The sequence below is a fragment of the Amblyraja radiata genome, chromosome 33, assembly GCF_010909765.2.
Source record: "Amblyraja radiata isolate CabotCenter1 chromosome 33, sAmbRad1.1.pri, whole genome shotgun sequence".
In the NCBI taxonomy this organism is placed as follows: domain Eukaryota; kingdom Metazoa; phylum Chordata; class Chondrichthyes; order Rajiformes; family Rajidae; genus Amblyraja; species Amblyraja radiata.
Window position 1 is genome coordinate 11,854,394 of NC_045988.1, and position 15,159 is coordinate 11,869,552.

General features: G+C 41.9%; 1 protein-coding gene across 1 annotated transcript; it reads left to right on the top strand.

The window, feature by feature from the left end:
* Positions 1-1,124: 1,124 nt before the first annotated feature.
* Positions 1,125-14,394, top strand: LOC116991166 (zona pellucida-like domain-containing protein 1). The gene is made up of 11 exons (XM_033049536.1): positions 1,125-1,194; positions 3,939-4,049; positions 4,898-5,124; positions 6,404-6,591; positions 8,451-8,523; positions 9,793-9,890; positions 10,797-10,883; positions 10,988-11,159; positions 11,934-12,039; positions 12,303-12,338; positions 13,688-14,394. Exons 1-11 carry the CDS (start codon positions 1,125-1,127, stop codon positions 13,867-13,869), a joined length of 1,350 nt encoding a protein of 449 aa, XP_032905427.1. The 3' UTR covers positions 13,870-14,394.
* The last annotated feature ends 765 nt before the right edge of the window (positions 14,395-15,159 follow it).

Sequence of the window (15,159 nt, forward strand, 5' to 3'; positions counted from 1 at the left end):
GTTATTAACCCATTTTTCTTTTCACCTGCCATCTTCTCCAGTGATGTAAAGCTGCCTTTGTCCCAGTCTTGTGGCATGTTCTGATTTCATCGATTAGCCTTTCACATCTCCGAACAAAGCCACTACAGAAGACATTCCCTTTCCTGTTGCATTCAAAGAATAAGACGCCGGTGTGTCTGAGTGAGTGTTTGAATGCTGTACTGTTGGAAACACTTTTAAAGTCGAGTCTGAAATATTAGCGGCCTACAAAGTGGGCTTTGAGAAAAAAAATAAAATATAGTTTTTTTTCTGAAGAAGGGTCCCGACCAGAAACGTCACCTATCCATGTTCTGCAGAAATGCTGCCTGACCCGCTGAGTTACTTCAATATTTTGCCTTTTGTTAAAATATAGTTCTGAAGATATCTCTTGGAGTGGCTTGATAATGTGGTATTAACTTGACATCAGCATTGCCTTTGAGTTGGGTTTGGGGTTCCATTCGGGGTGGCAGTAGTGTTGCTGCCTTATCAGAGACGTAGGTTCGATCCTGACAACAGGTGCTGTCTGTGCAGAGTTTGTACGTTCTCCCTGTGACCATGTGGGCTCCCTCTGGGTGCTCCCATTTCCTCCCACATTCCAAAGATGTACAGGTTTGTAGGTTAATTTGCATTGGTACAAATTGTAAATTATCCCTAGCGCATAGGATAGTGCTAGTGTGTGAGGATCATTGATCAGCACAGACTCGGTGGGACGAAGGGCCTGTGTCTGCTCAGTATTTCTAAACTAAACAGTACCATCGGAACACTAAATGCTGTACTGTAGTGTAGTGCTGAGGGAAACCCAGTATCAGCAGAAGTGAGATTTAAGGGAGTGCTACACAGTCAGAGGTGCCATATTGCAGTTGAGCTAATGTATGCTCTCTCAAATGGATATAAAAAGAAAATATCCCAGCCCCATTCTAGAGAAGTGCACGTACTCAGACTCTTGGTCATCACCACTAAAACAAATAATCTGATTTACAGGGTCCTGACCCGAAACATTACTTATTCATGTTCTCCAGAGATGCTGCCTGACCTGCTGAGTTGCTCCAGCTCTGTTTCCTCATTTGTAAACCAGCAACTGAGGTTCGTTGTTTGAGTTTGAGGAGATGCACAAATCAGCTGATGTGTTTCCTATATTGCAACCGAGAGGTCCAGTAAAAAAGCATGTTTGTGAAGGTGAGTATTGAACTCTGCTCCTCCCCGCAAGACTTGCTGTGCCGACAGGACAGGGTGGCACTGAGTGACACATCCATCGAATGCTGCTGCAGTGACAGTTCATCAGCTGGTCTCCTTCTATCCAAAGCTCCCCTCAGTCACACTGATTGCAGGCAGCACAGCAGAAGCTTTTCCAAAGAGACTTGAAATGGGGCAGATTACAAACAAGCTGGATATTATATGGATGATTCATGTTAATGTTTAGTTGCAAAGATGAAATAGAAAAAAAGAATATTTGGTCCAAAATACCAATGCCAACTGTTTGAAAGAACTATTGTAACTAAATACTCCTGCCCTTCTTTCCCTGCAGCCTTACAAATGTTGTTGCCCACCTTTGTGTACAGAGAGTCACTGGGATTCGATAAACTTAAAACCATTTCAGACAGCACCTAAGAATTTGGTTGGTGAGAGATGTGAATCTGGAACGATTTTGACTCCCAAGTCCAGGCCGGACAGAGTGCAGCTCTGGCAATTTTCCTGTGACTGGTGCAGTGTTTTATGTTCAAGAAATATGCACTGGGCTGGTTGATTGCCATCGAGATTAGCCACACAATCGACTACAGAGTGCATGCCAAATTTCTGGCTTGCTTGATGTTTGAACATTTCCAAAGACTCTGTCTGATTGTGTTCCAACAGAGCAGTGTCATTGTGATGAAACACTTCAACGTTACTGATGCAGATAAAAGCAGAGACTATCCCTCTTTGCATCCTTTCATTTTGTTTTTCCGACTATATTTCTATCTAAAGCGATGGTCTCTCATCGCATGCAAATGGAGAAATGTTCCCTTTCTCTGCTAACTCTATCTTCTCTTTGCATTTCACACACACTGCGATATCAGGGCTGACAATGAGACACTTTCCCGTGCATACCGCGTGTGCGCACCACACCCAGGGCAGGTCCACTAGGATTACTGACAGATAAAAACCTTCTGTCGCACACAGGCCAGGTTCCTCAGGAGTTAACACTAAGTAAAACTTTTTAAATGGCCCTTCAAATGCACCCGGCCAAATACAGCACAGAGAAATATTCTTCAATATCGCCCAGCAAAAAAAAAAAAATTATCAAAGATAATTTGTTATTGTCTCTGACATGTTTTTCCTAATTCCTGCACCTAACAATTTTTTTATTTTTTTTAAATTTATTTTATTAGGAGCGATTGTACAGGGATAAGGCGATCGACATAACAGTTATACAATTGTTATACAGCTTCATTTTTGACGTTAGAACCTAAATCAAAAAAAATGTTTGAATGAAATGAGGAAATGTTCCAATAACCAGCTCAAATGACAGGTCTTGAACCACCACTATTTGCCTATGTCCTCTCTCTCTGCAGGTTTCTGGTATGCAGCAAGAGATGGGATGAATTCTGACTCGTGATCAGGCAGCATGCCGTTAATCCTGTGGAGGGGTTCCATGTAATGGACCCCTTGGGAGAGACACCAACCAAACCTGAGCATCTGGGGATTGGACAAGTGCAGGGGATCCTCACCAAAATGGGGAATATGAAAACATTAATGGGAAACTGAGGGTTAAGAATTAAGGTGTGTTTAGAGGTGGAGACAGAGGAGGGTCTTTCAGAGCACTTTGTTTAGGATATCAAATATTCTCAACGACACACATCTGAAATGATTTTGTAATGAAGCAGTTTACAAATGCCTGAGTGTCGACTAAGGACCAGTGTCAGCCTCGGGTAATGGATGAGAAATGTTTACAAAATTAAATGAATGCGGTGAGTACAATTTTTTGAATGGGCTTTAACCATTACATTTTTTGTCTTTCAAGGAATTGGATTGAGACGAGTGTCTAATAAGATTGTGAACCACATACACAAACATTTAAGCAATGGTGGTGTTTCTGTGAAGCAACTAAGTGGGATTTTGAAAGCGTGTCATATTTGTTTAAGGGAATATGACTGTCCTTCCTGGACTGAGACGTTTCATGTTCGTTGTGAATCAAAGCCGTGGATTTGAGTAACATTCCAGAGACTTGTATACAAAATTTAATCTTGTATCTCAGCACTGTGTTGAGGGAGTCTTGCATTGTTGCGTGCAGTCTTGCAGCTCGGAAGTTAATCTGAGGCATTATCTGCCCTCTCTGGTGAATGTACAAGTGTTTATTTTGAGCTATTGAATTGGGACTGATCAGTTACCCTGGCTAGTTTTCCTTTAAACAGCATTAACTTCATTCTTGTTATTGGAGTAAGCTGTTACTCCAATAATGAGAAATAATGTTATTATTCTAAGACGTTTAATCTGATTATTATCAGACTGGATGTGTACGAAGGAACTGCAGATGCTGGTTTACACCAAAGATAGGCACAAAATGCTGGAGTAACACAGCGGGACAAGCAGCAACTCTGGAGAAAAGGAATAGGTGACGTTTTGGGTCGAGACCCTTTGTCTGAAGATGCCCCATTCACACTAGTCCCACCTGCCTACGTTTGGCCCAAATCATTCTTGTAACCCTCCTCTGGATCCTCTCCAGAGCCAACACATCCTTCCACAGATATAGGGCCCAAATTTGCTCACAACACGATTCCATGACTGAAGGGTTTGCCAACACTCAAGGATAGGACATCTAGCTAGTGGTGAAGAATGGGCATGTAGTGATGGCTCTGGAGAATATATGGCCAGAGCAAAGCTTCATTTTGTAGAATGTTTTGATCTATGTGTTCCATTGTATAATTTATTTTTATTGTTCACAGATATGGCTGCTTCACCAAGGATGTTACTTCTCTCTCTATCACTGCTTCAATGTTCTATTCCCTGCGCACCAGCCAGTTACCCTTGTGGTGCTCAGTACAACAGATATCCAGGTACATCCTGATTGTTAGTGATGGTCATGGGGGGATTTTCAATGTTATGGTGAGAAGTGTGGAGCGCGCAAATAGTTAGTGAGGGGAGAGATATGTTTCACTGAGGGTGTAGGATATATCAGAGGGCTGTGATGCATAGTGAGGAATGCTTTACATTTACAATGTGGCATATAGCCTATTTCTTTAGTTTAGAGATATAGTGTGGAAACAGGCCCTTCGGCCCACTGAGTCCATGCCGACCAACAATCACCCTTCTATTCTCACTAGTTCTATTCTCCACACTAGGGACAATTTACAGAAACCAATTAACCTACAAACCTGCACATCTTTGCGATGTAGGAGGACTAGAGCATCCGGAGAAAACACACCAGGTCACAGGAAGAACGTACAAACTCCACACAGGCAGCACCTCTCGTCAGAACCGAATCCTGGTCCCCAGCGCTGTAAGGCAGCAACTCTACTGCTGTGCCACTGTGCTGCCCCATCTGCATCTCAGAGTTACAGAGAAGGATGTGGCGATAAAGAATGTCTAAGTGGGTGTTATATTAGTGTTAGTGTGAAATATATCGTATTAATCACTAGTGTTGGTGTGAGGATCGCAAGTTAGATCTCAATTATGGTCGGGGTGCAAGTATGTCACAATGTCAGTGACTGATGTGGGATAGAAAATAGGTGCAGGAGGAGGCCATTCGGCCCTTCGAGCCAGTAATACAGCAACACTGAGGTGTCTCATGGTGGACTGGCATCAAGTTGGATGTTACAAGTGATATGTATATTAAGAAATTGCTGCAATGTCCAAATACTGTTTGGTTCTGAATCTTGTTGAGTCAATGTCTTATCTGTTTCAGATAACCGGGATATCGCCATAGATTGTGGTGCTCGGTTGATCAACCTATCCATTAACCTTTGCCCTTCACTCTTTGCTGGCTTCGATCCTTTAACCCTTGCGCTAAATGGCCGATATAATGACACAAAGTGTAACGGGAGAGTGGATGTCCCGGCCACACCCCCAGTCGTTCAATATTCTATCATTGTTAATGACGTCGATGACAACAACTGTGGCAATAATTTCAAAGTAGGTGCTTTCATTTTAGTTTAGTTTAAAGATACAAATTGGAAACAGACCCCAGTACACTAGTTCTATCTTACACACTAGGGGCAAATTACAGAAGCCAATTATCCTATAAACCTGCATGTTTTTGGCGTGTGGACCGGAGCACCCAGAAAAAAAACCTACGCGTTTTTGGACAGAGATGGTCAGAAATCAGGATTTAACTGTGAACCACCTCTCCCTATGGTCGGGTAGCACATACATGGGCTCAGGAATGGCAACTTAAGTAAAATACAAGAGATAGGATGCAAAGCTCCACACCTACAAATGAGGACCAAAGTCCAAAGATGAAAACAAAACACAAATTGCTGGAGGACTCGGTGGGTCAGGCAGCATCCATGGAGGGAAATGGACAGATGACGTTTTGTGTTGGGAGACTTCTGCAGTCTGAGAACGCAAAACATCCTCGGTCCATTTACCTCCACAGATGCTACATGATCTGCCGAGTTCCTCCAGTTTTGTTCAAGATTCCAGCATCTGCAGTCTCTTGTTTTCACCAAAGATGAAAGGATTTGGACAAAAGGCACAATGAAGAATTAAAATGAGTGATTCAGATAGATTTGGAAGGCACTTGATCAGTGACCGGGGGAAGAGTTATCGGCAGAGATTTCGAGAGAAATGCAGACGGGGATTGGAAGGAGATTTTTAAATAAGGCAATTTGATCTCCACTAGTCTATTTCAAATTGGACCTTGCACCACTACAGCTGCACTCTGCTTGCTCTGTCATGGTCAGCTTTATCTAAAACAACTGATAAATTGTTGTAAATATATTTGTTGTGCTATTGTGTTCCTTGTATGTGAACATACTTGGCCAATAAACTTATTCATTAACTCATAAACTTTAATGTACCTGTAAAGGCAGCAAGTAAGAATCTCATTATTCTAATGTGGGTGCAAGTGACAATTAAACACTTTTGACTTGAACTTACCTTTTCCACCTATCTGCAACCTGAAACTTGTTGAACTTGCTTTCTTCCAAATGCAGACACTCAAGATTTAGAGCTTTGACGAGAGATACAGGGAGGGTGGGAGAGAGACATTGACAGAGACTGGGTGAGAGGCAGGGACCCAGATAGAATTGGGTTTACAATTCTGGTTGAGAGACAAGTCAAGGTGGAGGGTGATCGAGCTGTAGGATTAACATGAGTGTGTTCAAGTTACAACTGTTTATTTTGTATTGTTAATGACAAGAAATACAGCCTGTTAATTGTCAATGTTTATTCATTTCTGTCGGTGTTCCAGATTGTTGATGAGGGTCCGGGAACGGAAACCTTTGCCCATTTCTCCAGTCTTCAGTCCGTGGTCATCTCTGGTTTTATAGACCCCCCGACCAATCATTCCTTGATGATCAGTTACAGCCCAAGACTGTACTATAAATTCTCCTGCAAGTACCCTCTTGAATATATACTTAACAGCACAAGGCTCATAATGTAAGTGCTCTTTAGAACTATGTAATGGCATAAAATAATTAATGAGCTTTCATTTATTCAGCTATGTCTCTCGGGAACTTATATGCACTCACATTCATCTGCTTGCCTTGGTGTGTGGCCACAATTGTTCATTGGGTAAATATGGGAGTCAATTTGCCCACAGGAAGACAGCAATGTATAAAGGATTGGTTCATCTGCTTTTGGTGAGATCTACTGAGGGAAATTTGTAGGCAGAAACTTTAGGCCTTCACGTTATGCCCTAGGATCTTTAACGTGAAGCTGATCTGTTATCTGGAGCGTCACCTGAAGCACAATGCTTTGGGCAGTAAAATTGAAAGCAGATAATGCAAGTAGCATCAATGTTTCGTGAGCTGGACACTTGGCTGAGAACTGATTGACCTGAAATATTTTTCTGGAATACATTAAAAGAAAGAAAGATCTGGTATTTATGTAGTGCCTTCACAATTAGCGAAATTACAAAATTGTTCAACTTTGGAGCAAAGTCACCTTGTGGGTAATGCAGCATCTAATTTGTACAGAGGAAGCGTCCACAAACAGGAGTCCGACATTGAGCATATCATCTGCTTCAAAATAGCCCACATACCACAAAAAACTCTGCTTTTCTCTGGGACAGTGTTCAGAAACCTAATCTCCAGCTCATCTATCTACAATCTTGTTTTTGTGTTGTGGGTTTAAACCCCAGTCTTGAGACTCAAGTAGAGGATCTAATCTGACCCTCCAGTGCAGCACTGAGGAAGTGTTGCGATGCCAGAGTGCCTTGGTGGGGTGGGAGATTGCAACCCTCACGTGGTCCGCCCTGTTTCGACGAATGCAATCAACCTGGCGTGCACAATCAAATAAGATCAAATAGAACAAGTTGTCCTACAACTTTAGGCTGTGCACGCCATACGCAAGAAGAAGTGCATTGGTTTGGAAGAGAGATTAAACCAAGGCCTGATTTTGTCCACTCTGGTGAAAATAAAGTATCTCGCACTAATTTTGAAAGAAGATTTTTAAAATGTTTCTAATTTATTTGCCGATATTTATTCCTGAATCAGTATCACAAACAGTTTGTATGGTCATTAACCTTTAATCTGTGGGATCTTGCTATGTGAAAATTAATTGCCAACAACTTCTAGTAAGCACTTCATGGGTGTAAAGTACTGAGTGGCCTTGAATTAGTGAATTATGCAACAAAAAAAAAAATTGTAGGAAGCTGAGTCTCCCAACGTGTGATTAAGTAATTGTGTGTAATTAAGGTCAGATAATAAATATAATTGTTCATTACAGCAAGAGAAGGCCACGTTTGGGATAGGTGTACGGTATGGTTTAATTCATTGTTACGCTTGCTTTTGACATGGGCAACAGAAAGATCCTTGCTTTGACTAAAAGGTGAATGGGTGTGGATCTTGTTCAGTGAGAATCGAGTGTTCAACTACTCGTATGATGAATGATCACTACAATAAGATAACAGCCTTCTTGGTCTTTGAAACCATGCCTTTAGCTACAATGCTGTTGGAATGTGAACAAGCTGATGAACTGTAATTAAAAAGTAAAGAAACATAGATGCTGCACTTCTGAAATAGGATCAGAAATGCTGAAAATTCTCAGCAGGCGGGCGGGGGGGGGGGGAAGGCATGGGAGAGAAATGGATGTAACATGATCTGAAAGATTAACCTTGTTTCACTCTCCACGGATGCTGCCTGATCTGCTGAGTATTTCCAGCATTGTCTGTTTTATGGCAGAAATGAATATCACAGAAACAGGTGCTCCATCGATTGAACCCAATGAGTCCAAGGAAATTGGTTCTGCAGGCAGTCACTTCCTCACCTCACATTCTTTGTCTTTGTTTCATTCAGGTCTTCCATTTCTATTGCAGTGGCCACAAGGAACGGTAGCTTTAGCAGCACTCTCCGCCTGCAGCTGTTTGATGTAAGTATTTCCATTGGTTATACTGAGAATTATTGATTTACACATCTGCTTGAAAACCGTCTCCCCATCTCTTAATCCCACGCCAACACATTATACCTCAGCAAGAACACTGTCAAGCTAAATATTTAATTGTACCTGTTCCTCACCATCTTTATGTATATGACAATAAACTCAACTTGACTTTTCAATGGTATATCGAACAAACAATCATGTGATGTATAGCTGCAACACTGATTATTGTGCATTGAGACAAACATAAAAAGGTTCTGTGGATGGCTGCTGTTGGCGCACCAAAGTTTGGTTCCAGCAGCCAACTATCCACATATACCGAACATCACATCACGCAGCATTACTTGTCCATTGGAAAAAAAGAGAGATGACTTGAAATGAGTCATGAGATTTAAAAAAGAAAAAGAAAATATATTTATTGTATGCACAAGTTTGCATTTATTGGCCATCCACCAGTTATCCTTGACATGGTGGTGATGAGCCACTCAGTTGAACCATTATGCTCCTGGTGCTGGTTACCTCCACAGTGGTGGTAGTTAGTTTCTAGATCTGACCTGATGATATTTTAATTTCGGGATGGTGACCTTCAGGTGGTGACTGTACTATGTGCCTGTTGCTCTTCTATGTTGTGTTGTTGAAGTTGGTTTTGAATTGCTGCAACACATTTTGTACACAGTGTACACTCTTGTTATCAGTCAACTATCTGATATTGGATGAACTGCGAGGTAATGTGTAGCAGTTTGATCCTTTGGCAGCGACTGTATACAAGCAGCAGAAAGGGAGAAACTAAATAATCCAGGGTACACAAAGCTGGAGAAACTCAGCGGGTGCAGCAGCATCTATGGAGCGAAGGAAAAAGGCAACGTTTCGGGCCGAAACCCTTCTTCATAGACCCTGCTCCATAGATGCTGCTGCACCCGCTGAGTTTCTCCAGCTTTTTGTGTACCTTCGATTTTCCAGCATCTGCAGTTCCTTCTTAAAAACTAAATAATCCAGGTTTTGTTTCATGAAACTCGTCCAATTGTCTGAAAAACTTTGAACATCCCTTCATACATGGCAAAGAATCTGGAGTTTAATGACAGTCTATGACAGTCGCTGGCAGTCACCTAAAAATAGCCTAAGTGGGACAGGCCCTTTACACGGCAAGAACAATAAGAGATTACTTACTGCAACCTGTAAGACCTTTGTTGTGCAGTTAGGGATTTGGCACCAAAGATTTCACAATCCCTTTATAATTTTCATTGCATTTATTCTGAACAGGACCAAGACTACATTTCACCGCTGATCGTTCCTGACACAGGTCTTCCACTCGGATATAAGGTTTATGTTGAAGTCAGCATTGGTAACCTATCTACAAAGTAAGTAAACAGAGGAACACGAGAAGGACATTTAGCCCTTTGGGTTAATGTTTCGCATTTAACAGATCGAGGTTGATTGGAAAGTCAACAGCATCTACTGTACTAGGCTTAAATCCCACACAACTTTAACAAACAAAAGTTGACTTAAAACTTCAACTGATACCTGCCCTGGCTCCCGTCCCACTGGAATCTGCAGCATTTAGGTGGAAAAAGTTACAAATTTCTAATAGCCTGTGTAAAATGAGGTAACATCCCCAAATCAGTTCCAATTTTAAGGTGATGTTCTCTTGTCTCTTTATTTTGCTACCAGTGGTACAGGAGAAGTACAACATTATATTCAGCAACATTATGTAATTTCAGTAAGTCCAAGTCAGACAGGAACCAAGGAGACAGTCATCTGGTAATCCTGGCTAAGAGGGTTGCCAGAACTAATTTGGCCACGATGAGCCCCCTCCAATATCTAGCTGATATTTACTTGAAGAATGACTTCTGGGCATCAGGATCTTATCCTGAACTTGCACTCCTTCATGAATTTAGAAATGGGAGTGGGCGAGAGTTGAGTTTCGTTTATTGTCAAGTGTGCAGTGAAAAGCTTTTGTTGCGTGCTAACCAGTCAGCAGAAAGACAATACATGATTGCAATCGAGCCACCCACAATGTGCAGATACATGATGAAGAATAATGTGAATAACGTTTAGTGCAAGATTAAATCTGGTAAAGTCCAATCAAAGATAGTCTGAGGGTCTACAATGTGGTAGATAGTAGCTCAGGACTATACTCTAGTTGTTGGTTGGATGGTTCAGTTGCCTGAAAACAGCTGGGAAGAAACTGTCCAAGGATGTAAACTAAGGGATGAATTGTTTCTGAAGTCTGTGTGTCTAATAGATTATCTGTGTTTGATTTTCAGCTTTAACGTCTTCCTGGATCACTGTTTTGCCACACCATCTCCATTTAATCTCTCCTCACTTGACACTGGATATACCTTCTTTACTGGGTAACGTCTCTGATCTGATTTTATATTAAATCGGAGAGAAGATCGGGATGGTATGAAATGTTTGCTCCGTTGCTAACATCCATTCTCCATCTTTCCATCTCCAGCTGCAACATTAGCCCTCGCACAACTATCATTGGAAATGGAATCGGCAGGAAATCCTGGTTTGTTTTTGGTACCTTCCGGTTTAACGAGCAATGGGACAGGAAGCTCTCGCCAATCTATGTCCACTGTATTACCAGGCTTTGTGAAGCCAAAACCTGTCAGACTTTGCTACAAGTGAGTGCCCACCATTTGCACATTTCAGTTTGTGAGATGGACATGGCCAGATTGCATTGTTGGGTGGCAGAGTGGCACAGCTAGAAGAACTGCTGCCTCACAGCCTCAACAAACCATGTTCAATCCTGACCTCTGGCACTATTGTTGTGGACTCTGGGTACAAGTTTACGGTTTACGGTTTGCTACAAGTCTCTCTTAAGAATAGATCCAACCTAATCTGGAGCAACATTGTACACAGTTAGTCCCCCTCCACTTACCCTTCCTCCTCCCTAAAACATTCCACATGGGATTCTCCTCGAGGTTTAATATTTTTGTAAATCTGCAATCTAAGGATGTGCCAATGGATACTGGTGACCCTTTCTGGCTCTGTATTACACAACATTCCTTTGATTCTCTGAGACAAACTATTAGTCCACAGCAGTTACTGTCCATGTTAATAACTCCTATGTGGCTGTGTAGGATTGGAGAAACTCGTGTGTTAAATCAAACGCACTAATTTAACATTGGCAAGAGATCCAAAGGTAATGCTTGTTTATGTCCAAAGTTGATAGTGATCCAGAATGTGCTGCCTGAAAGGGAGGGGGCAGCAGATTCAATAGTAATTTTACAAAAGGGAATTGGAACAATACTTGAAAGGGAACAAAATATGTAGCATGATTGAGAAAAAGCAGAGGGGTGCGATGAATTGCACTGTTGTTAAGGCCAGCAGGAACTGTCTCCTTTGGTGCGATGCGATGATGTATAATTCTTGTTCTCTACTTGTAAACCACACAGGACTGCTTTGGTAGAAAGAGACCGAAGCGAGGAATTTTCACCAATGAAAGATTGACAACACAAACCTTCACAGTTTCATCTGGACCCATATACACGAGGGAAGATGGTACGACTCAAATAGCAGCGGTCAAACTTAAACTGCTTCTAAAGGAATAATTGACCCAGCCTTTATGGTTCCCTTTGGTGTAAGAGGAGGGTATGGTGGGTAATATTCCTCTCCCTTTAAGGGTAATTATTTAACCAGAAACCTCATCTGAGAAGTTTTCTCGCTTCAAATAATGCAGAACTTTAATTTAGATTGAATTCTGCTTTGCTATTATCTCACTTTTCCCCCCCTGAAACATTAATTTATGTTGTTCTTTGCTTCAGAGTTTTTGACGGCTGGAACCCCAGCACCTCTGAATGGTAAGTGGCAGAAATATTACAAGGGAATACTGGTTTGTACGTTAATTGGCTTGATATAAATGTAAATTGCCCCCAGTGTGTGTAGGATAGTGTTAATGTGCGGGGATTGCTGGTCGGTGCCGACTCTGGACTGAAGGGCCTCTTTCTGCGCTGTATCTCTGAGCTAAACTAAACATCCCAGCACAAAGCACCTTGTGATGGAGATCTTTGTGTAGTTTGATGTTGTTAAACTTTTCATTGCCTTCCAATACTGATGAGCTTCAAACTCCTGCTTCATGTACTTGGCTGAGGGACCAGGAAATTGTTAATTCCTCTGTTTTGATGCCTTAATGATTAAAGTCAGCAGTGGTAATATTTCAATTGTCAATATCCACAGCGTGGAAGTTTCAAAAACTAGAGGGCATAGCTTTAAGGTGGTGGCCGTCGCACCGCTGGTAGAGCTGCTGCCTCTCAGTCCCAGAGACCCGGGTTCATTCCTGACCTCGGATGTCTATGTGGAGTTTGCACATTCTCTCTGCGACTGCTTGGGTTTCCACAAGGCGTTCCGGTTTCCTCCCACATACCAAAGGCATACGGGTTAATTGACATCTATAAAGCTGTCTCAAGTGTGTAGGGAGTGATTGTAAAAGTGGCATAACATAGAACTAGTGTGAACTGGTCAAGGTGGACAAAAATGCTGGAGAAACTCCCCCCTCCCATTCCGAATCTGACCTTTCTGTCCTGGGCCACCTCCATGGCCAGAGTGAGTCTCACTGGAAATTGGAGGAGCAGCTCCTCATATTTCGCTTGGGTAGTTTACACCTCAGCGGTATGAACATTGACCTCCAATTTTAGGTAGTCCCTGCTTTCTCCCTCTTTTCCCTCCCCTTCCCAGCTCTCCCACAGCCCACACTCTCCGCCTCTTCCTTTCTTCTTCCTGGCCCCCCCACCCCCACATCAGTCTGAAGAAGGGTCTTGACCCGAAACGTCACCTATTTCCTTCGCTCCATAGATGCTGCCTCACTCTGAGTTTCTCCAGCATTTTTTGTCTACCTTTGATTTTCCAGCATCTTCAGTTCCTTCTTAAACACAACGATGGTCACCGTGCACTCAGTGGGTTGAATGGCCTGTTTCCATGCTGTATATCTTAACTAAACTTTGCTCTTTCTAAGATACTCATTTTTGAGTATCAATACACAAGAAACTTTTCTGCTGTACGTCAGCAGCGGACAGTGGCATTATTCTGAGCCACTAGATGGTGTTCTGGGAACATCCCATTCATAACAAATGAAAAGATCAGATTTATGTCTGTTAACCCAGATTGGATTTTTGTGTTTGTGACCAAAGATTGTTATATTCCCATTTCATAGGTCTGACCCAGAGCAAAAAGAAAAACTGCATGACCATGGCAGGTCCAATTATTGGCATTGTGCTTGTGATTGCTGCCGGCCTTGTTGTGATTGCATTCATCGGAATGTGGAGATGGAATCTGTTGCCTAAAATGAAACAGCCCGACCAGGATTGCAATAATGTGGATTATTCAGCGGATTGAGTCTCCCCATTACAGAGCTCACCCAAAGGGACCTGCTGCTTTAAAACAAGACACAGCAACCATAATCATTACCAGTCAAGCTTATGTAACCTGCTGGAGAAGAAAGACGGGTTAATGAGGTAGTTTCTGGTTTGGGTGCAATCGGTAAATTGCACCCAATGTTTAATTGAAATAGAAGTTTTCAATGAACATGGGTGGCTGAGTCATTATGATTTTTTTTTTTTCAATTAAGATTCCATAGTGAATCTTAAACATTATATTTTTCAGATACCTACATCACATTGGCCCACCTTTTCTGAGACCTCCACTAGCCTACGACCCTCCCATTCTAATGCTTTAATCATTAACAAAAAATGCTCCAACTAGGATGGCAGTGATGTCAGTTGCCACAACCATAAGCTATTAGCATTTTATTTCTAATCTCGCTATTCTTAAGCTGTTTAGTTAATACTTCCTGCTGTGCCTTCAATACCATGATTCCAACCAAACTTATCTTCAAACTCCTTGACCTAGGTTTCAGCTCTAGTCAGGCAGAAGGTACAAAGGTTTGAAAGCATTTATCACCAGATTCAAGAAGAGTTTCTTCCCTGTCGTTTCCCGACTCTCGAACATCCTTTCCAGGTGCAAAGGATTATTCCCAATCGTTCCCGTTGCAGTCCTTGTACTTTTTTTAAATCTTCACTTTCACTGCAGCTATAACGCCATATCCTGCACTCTGCTTTCTTTCTCCCTTTGCACCAGTTGTTGTACTCGTATAGTATGATCTGACTGACTGGGTAGCATGCAAAATAATTTTCCATTATCTCGTTTCGTATGGCAATATTATACCATGGCAAAAACATGGGCAGTGTTGGGAGTAACCAGTCCTTTGTGGTGACTATCCCCCAACAACCTAACCATCTAAATTATGTAATATTATATAATTAATTGCATAAAATTAACACCAGGATGATTTGTGACTTATCCCCTGATCTGGTCTTGTCATCAATAGTACATCTGGATCAAGAGTATAACAGCAAACTTCCCTGACTCACATTTTACTTTTTTTTTCCTTCTGAGATGCATTATTCAGCAGCTACTTTCTATATGCATCCTCCAAAAAACCCCCCATCTCTGTATAGGCATGGTGAGCCAGTTGGCCCTTAATGGCTATTCCATTGGTTAATTAGGCCACAGTTAATCTGTTTCTATTAACTATTTAACCACCATATACCTGATATCTTATAGCTCATCCAGTGACTTCAGTCTGGGAAATTCCAGGAACCCAGAGCAGTTGACGGCCAAGTGTTC

Bases quoted from the DNA above. Each gene is read 5' to 3' on its own strand.
- LOC116991166 (XM_033049536.1), top strand. From the start codon at position 1,125: ATGCACAAATCAGCTGATGTGTTTCCTATATTGCAACCGAGAGGTCCA. The intron at 1,195-3,938 runs GTGAGTATTGAA...TATTGTTCACAG, and splicing joins AAAAAAGCATGTTTGTGAAG to ATATGGCTGCTTCACCAAGG. The intron at 5,125-6,403 runs GTAGGTGCTTTC...TCGGTGTTCCAG, and splicing joins ACTGTGGCAATAATTTCAAA to ATTGTTGATGAGGGTCCGGG.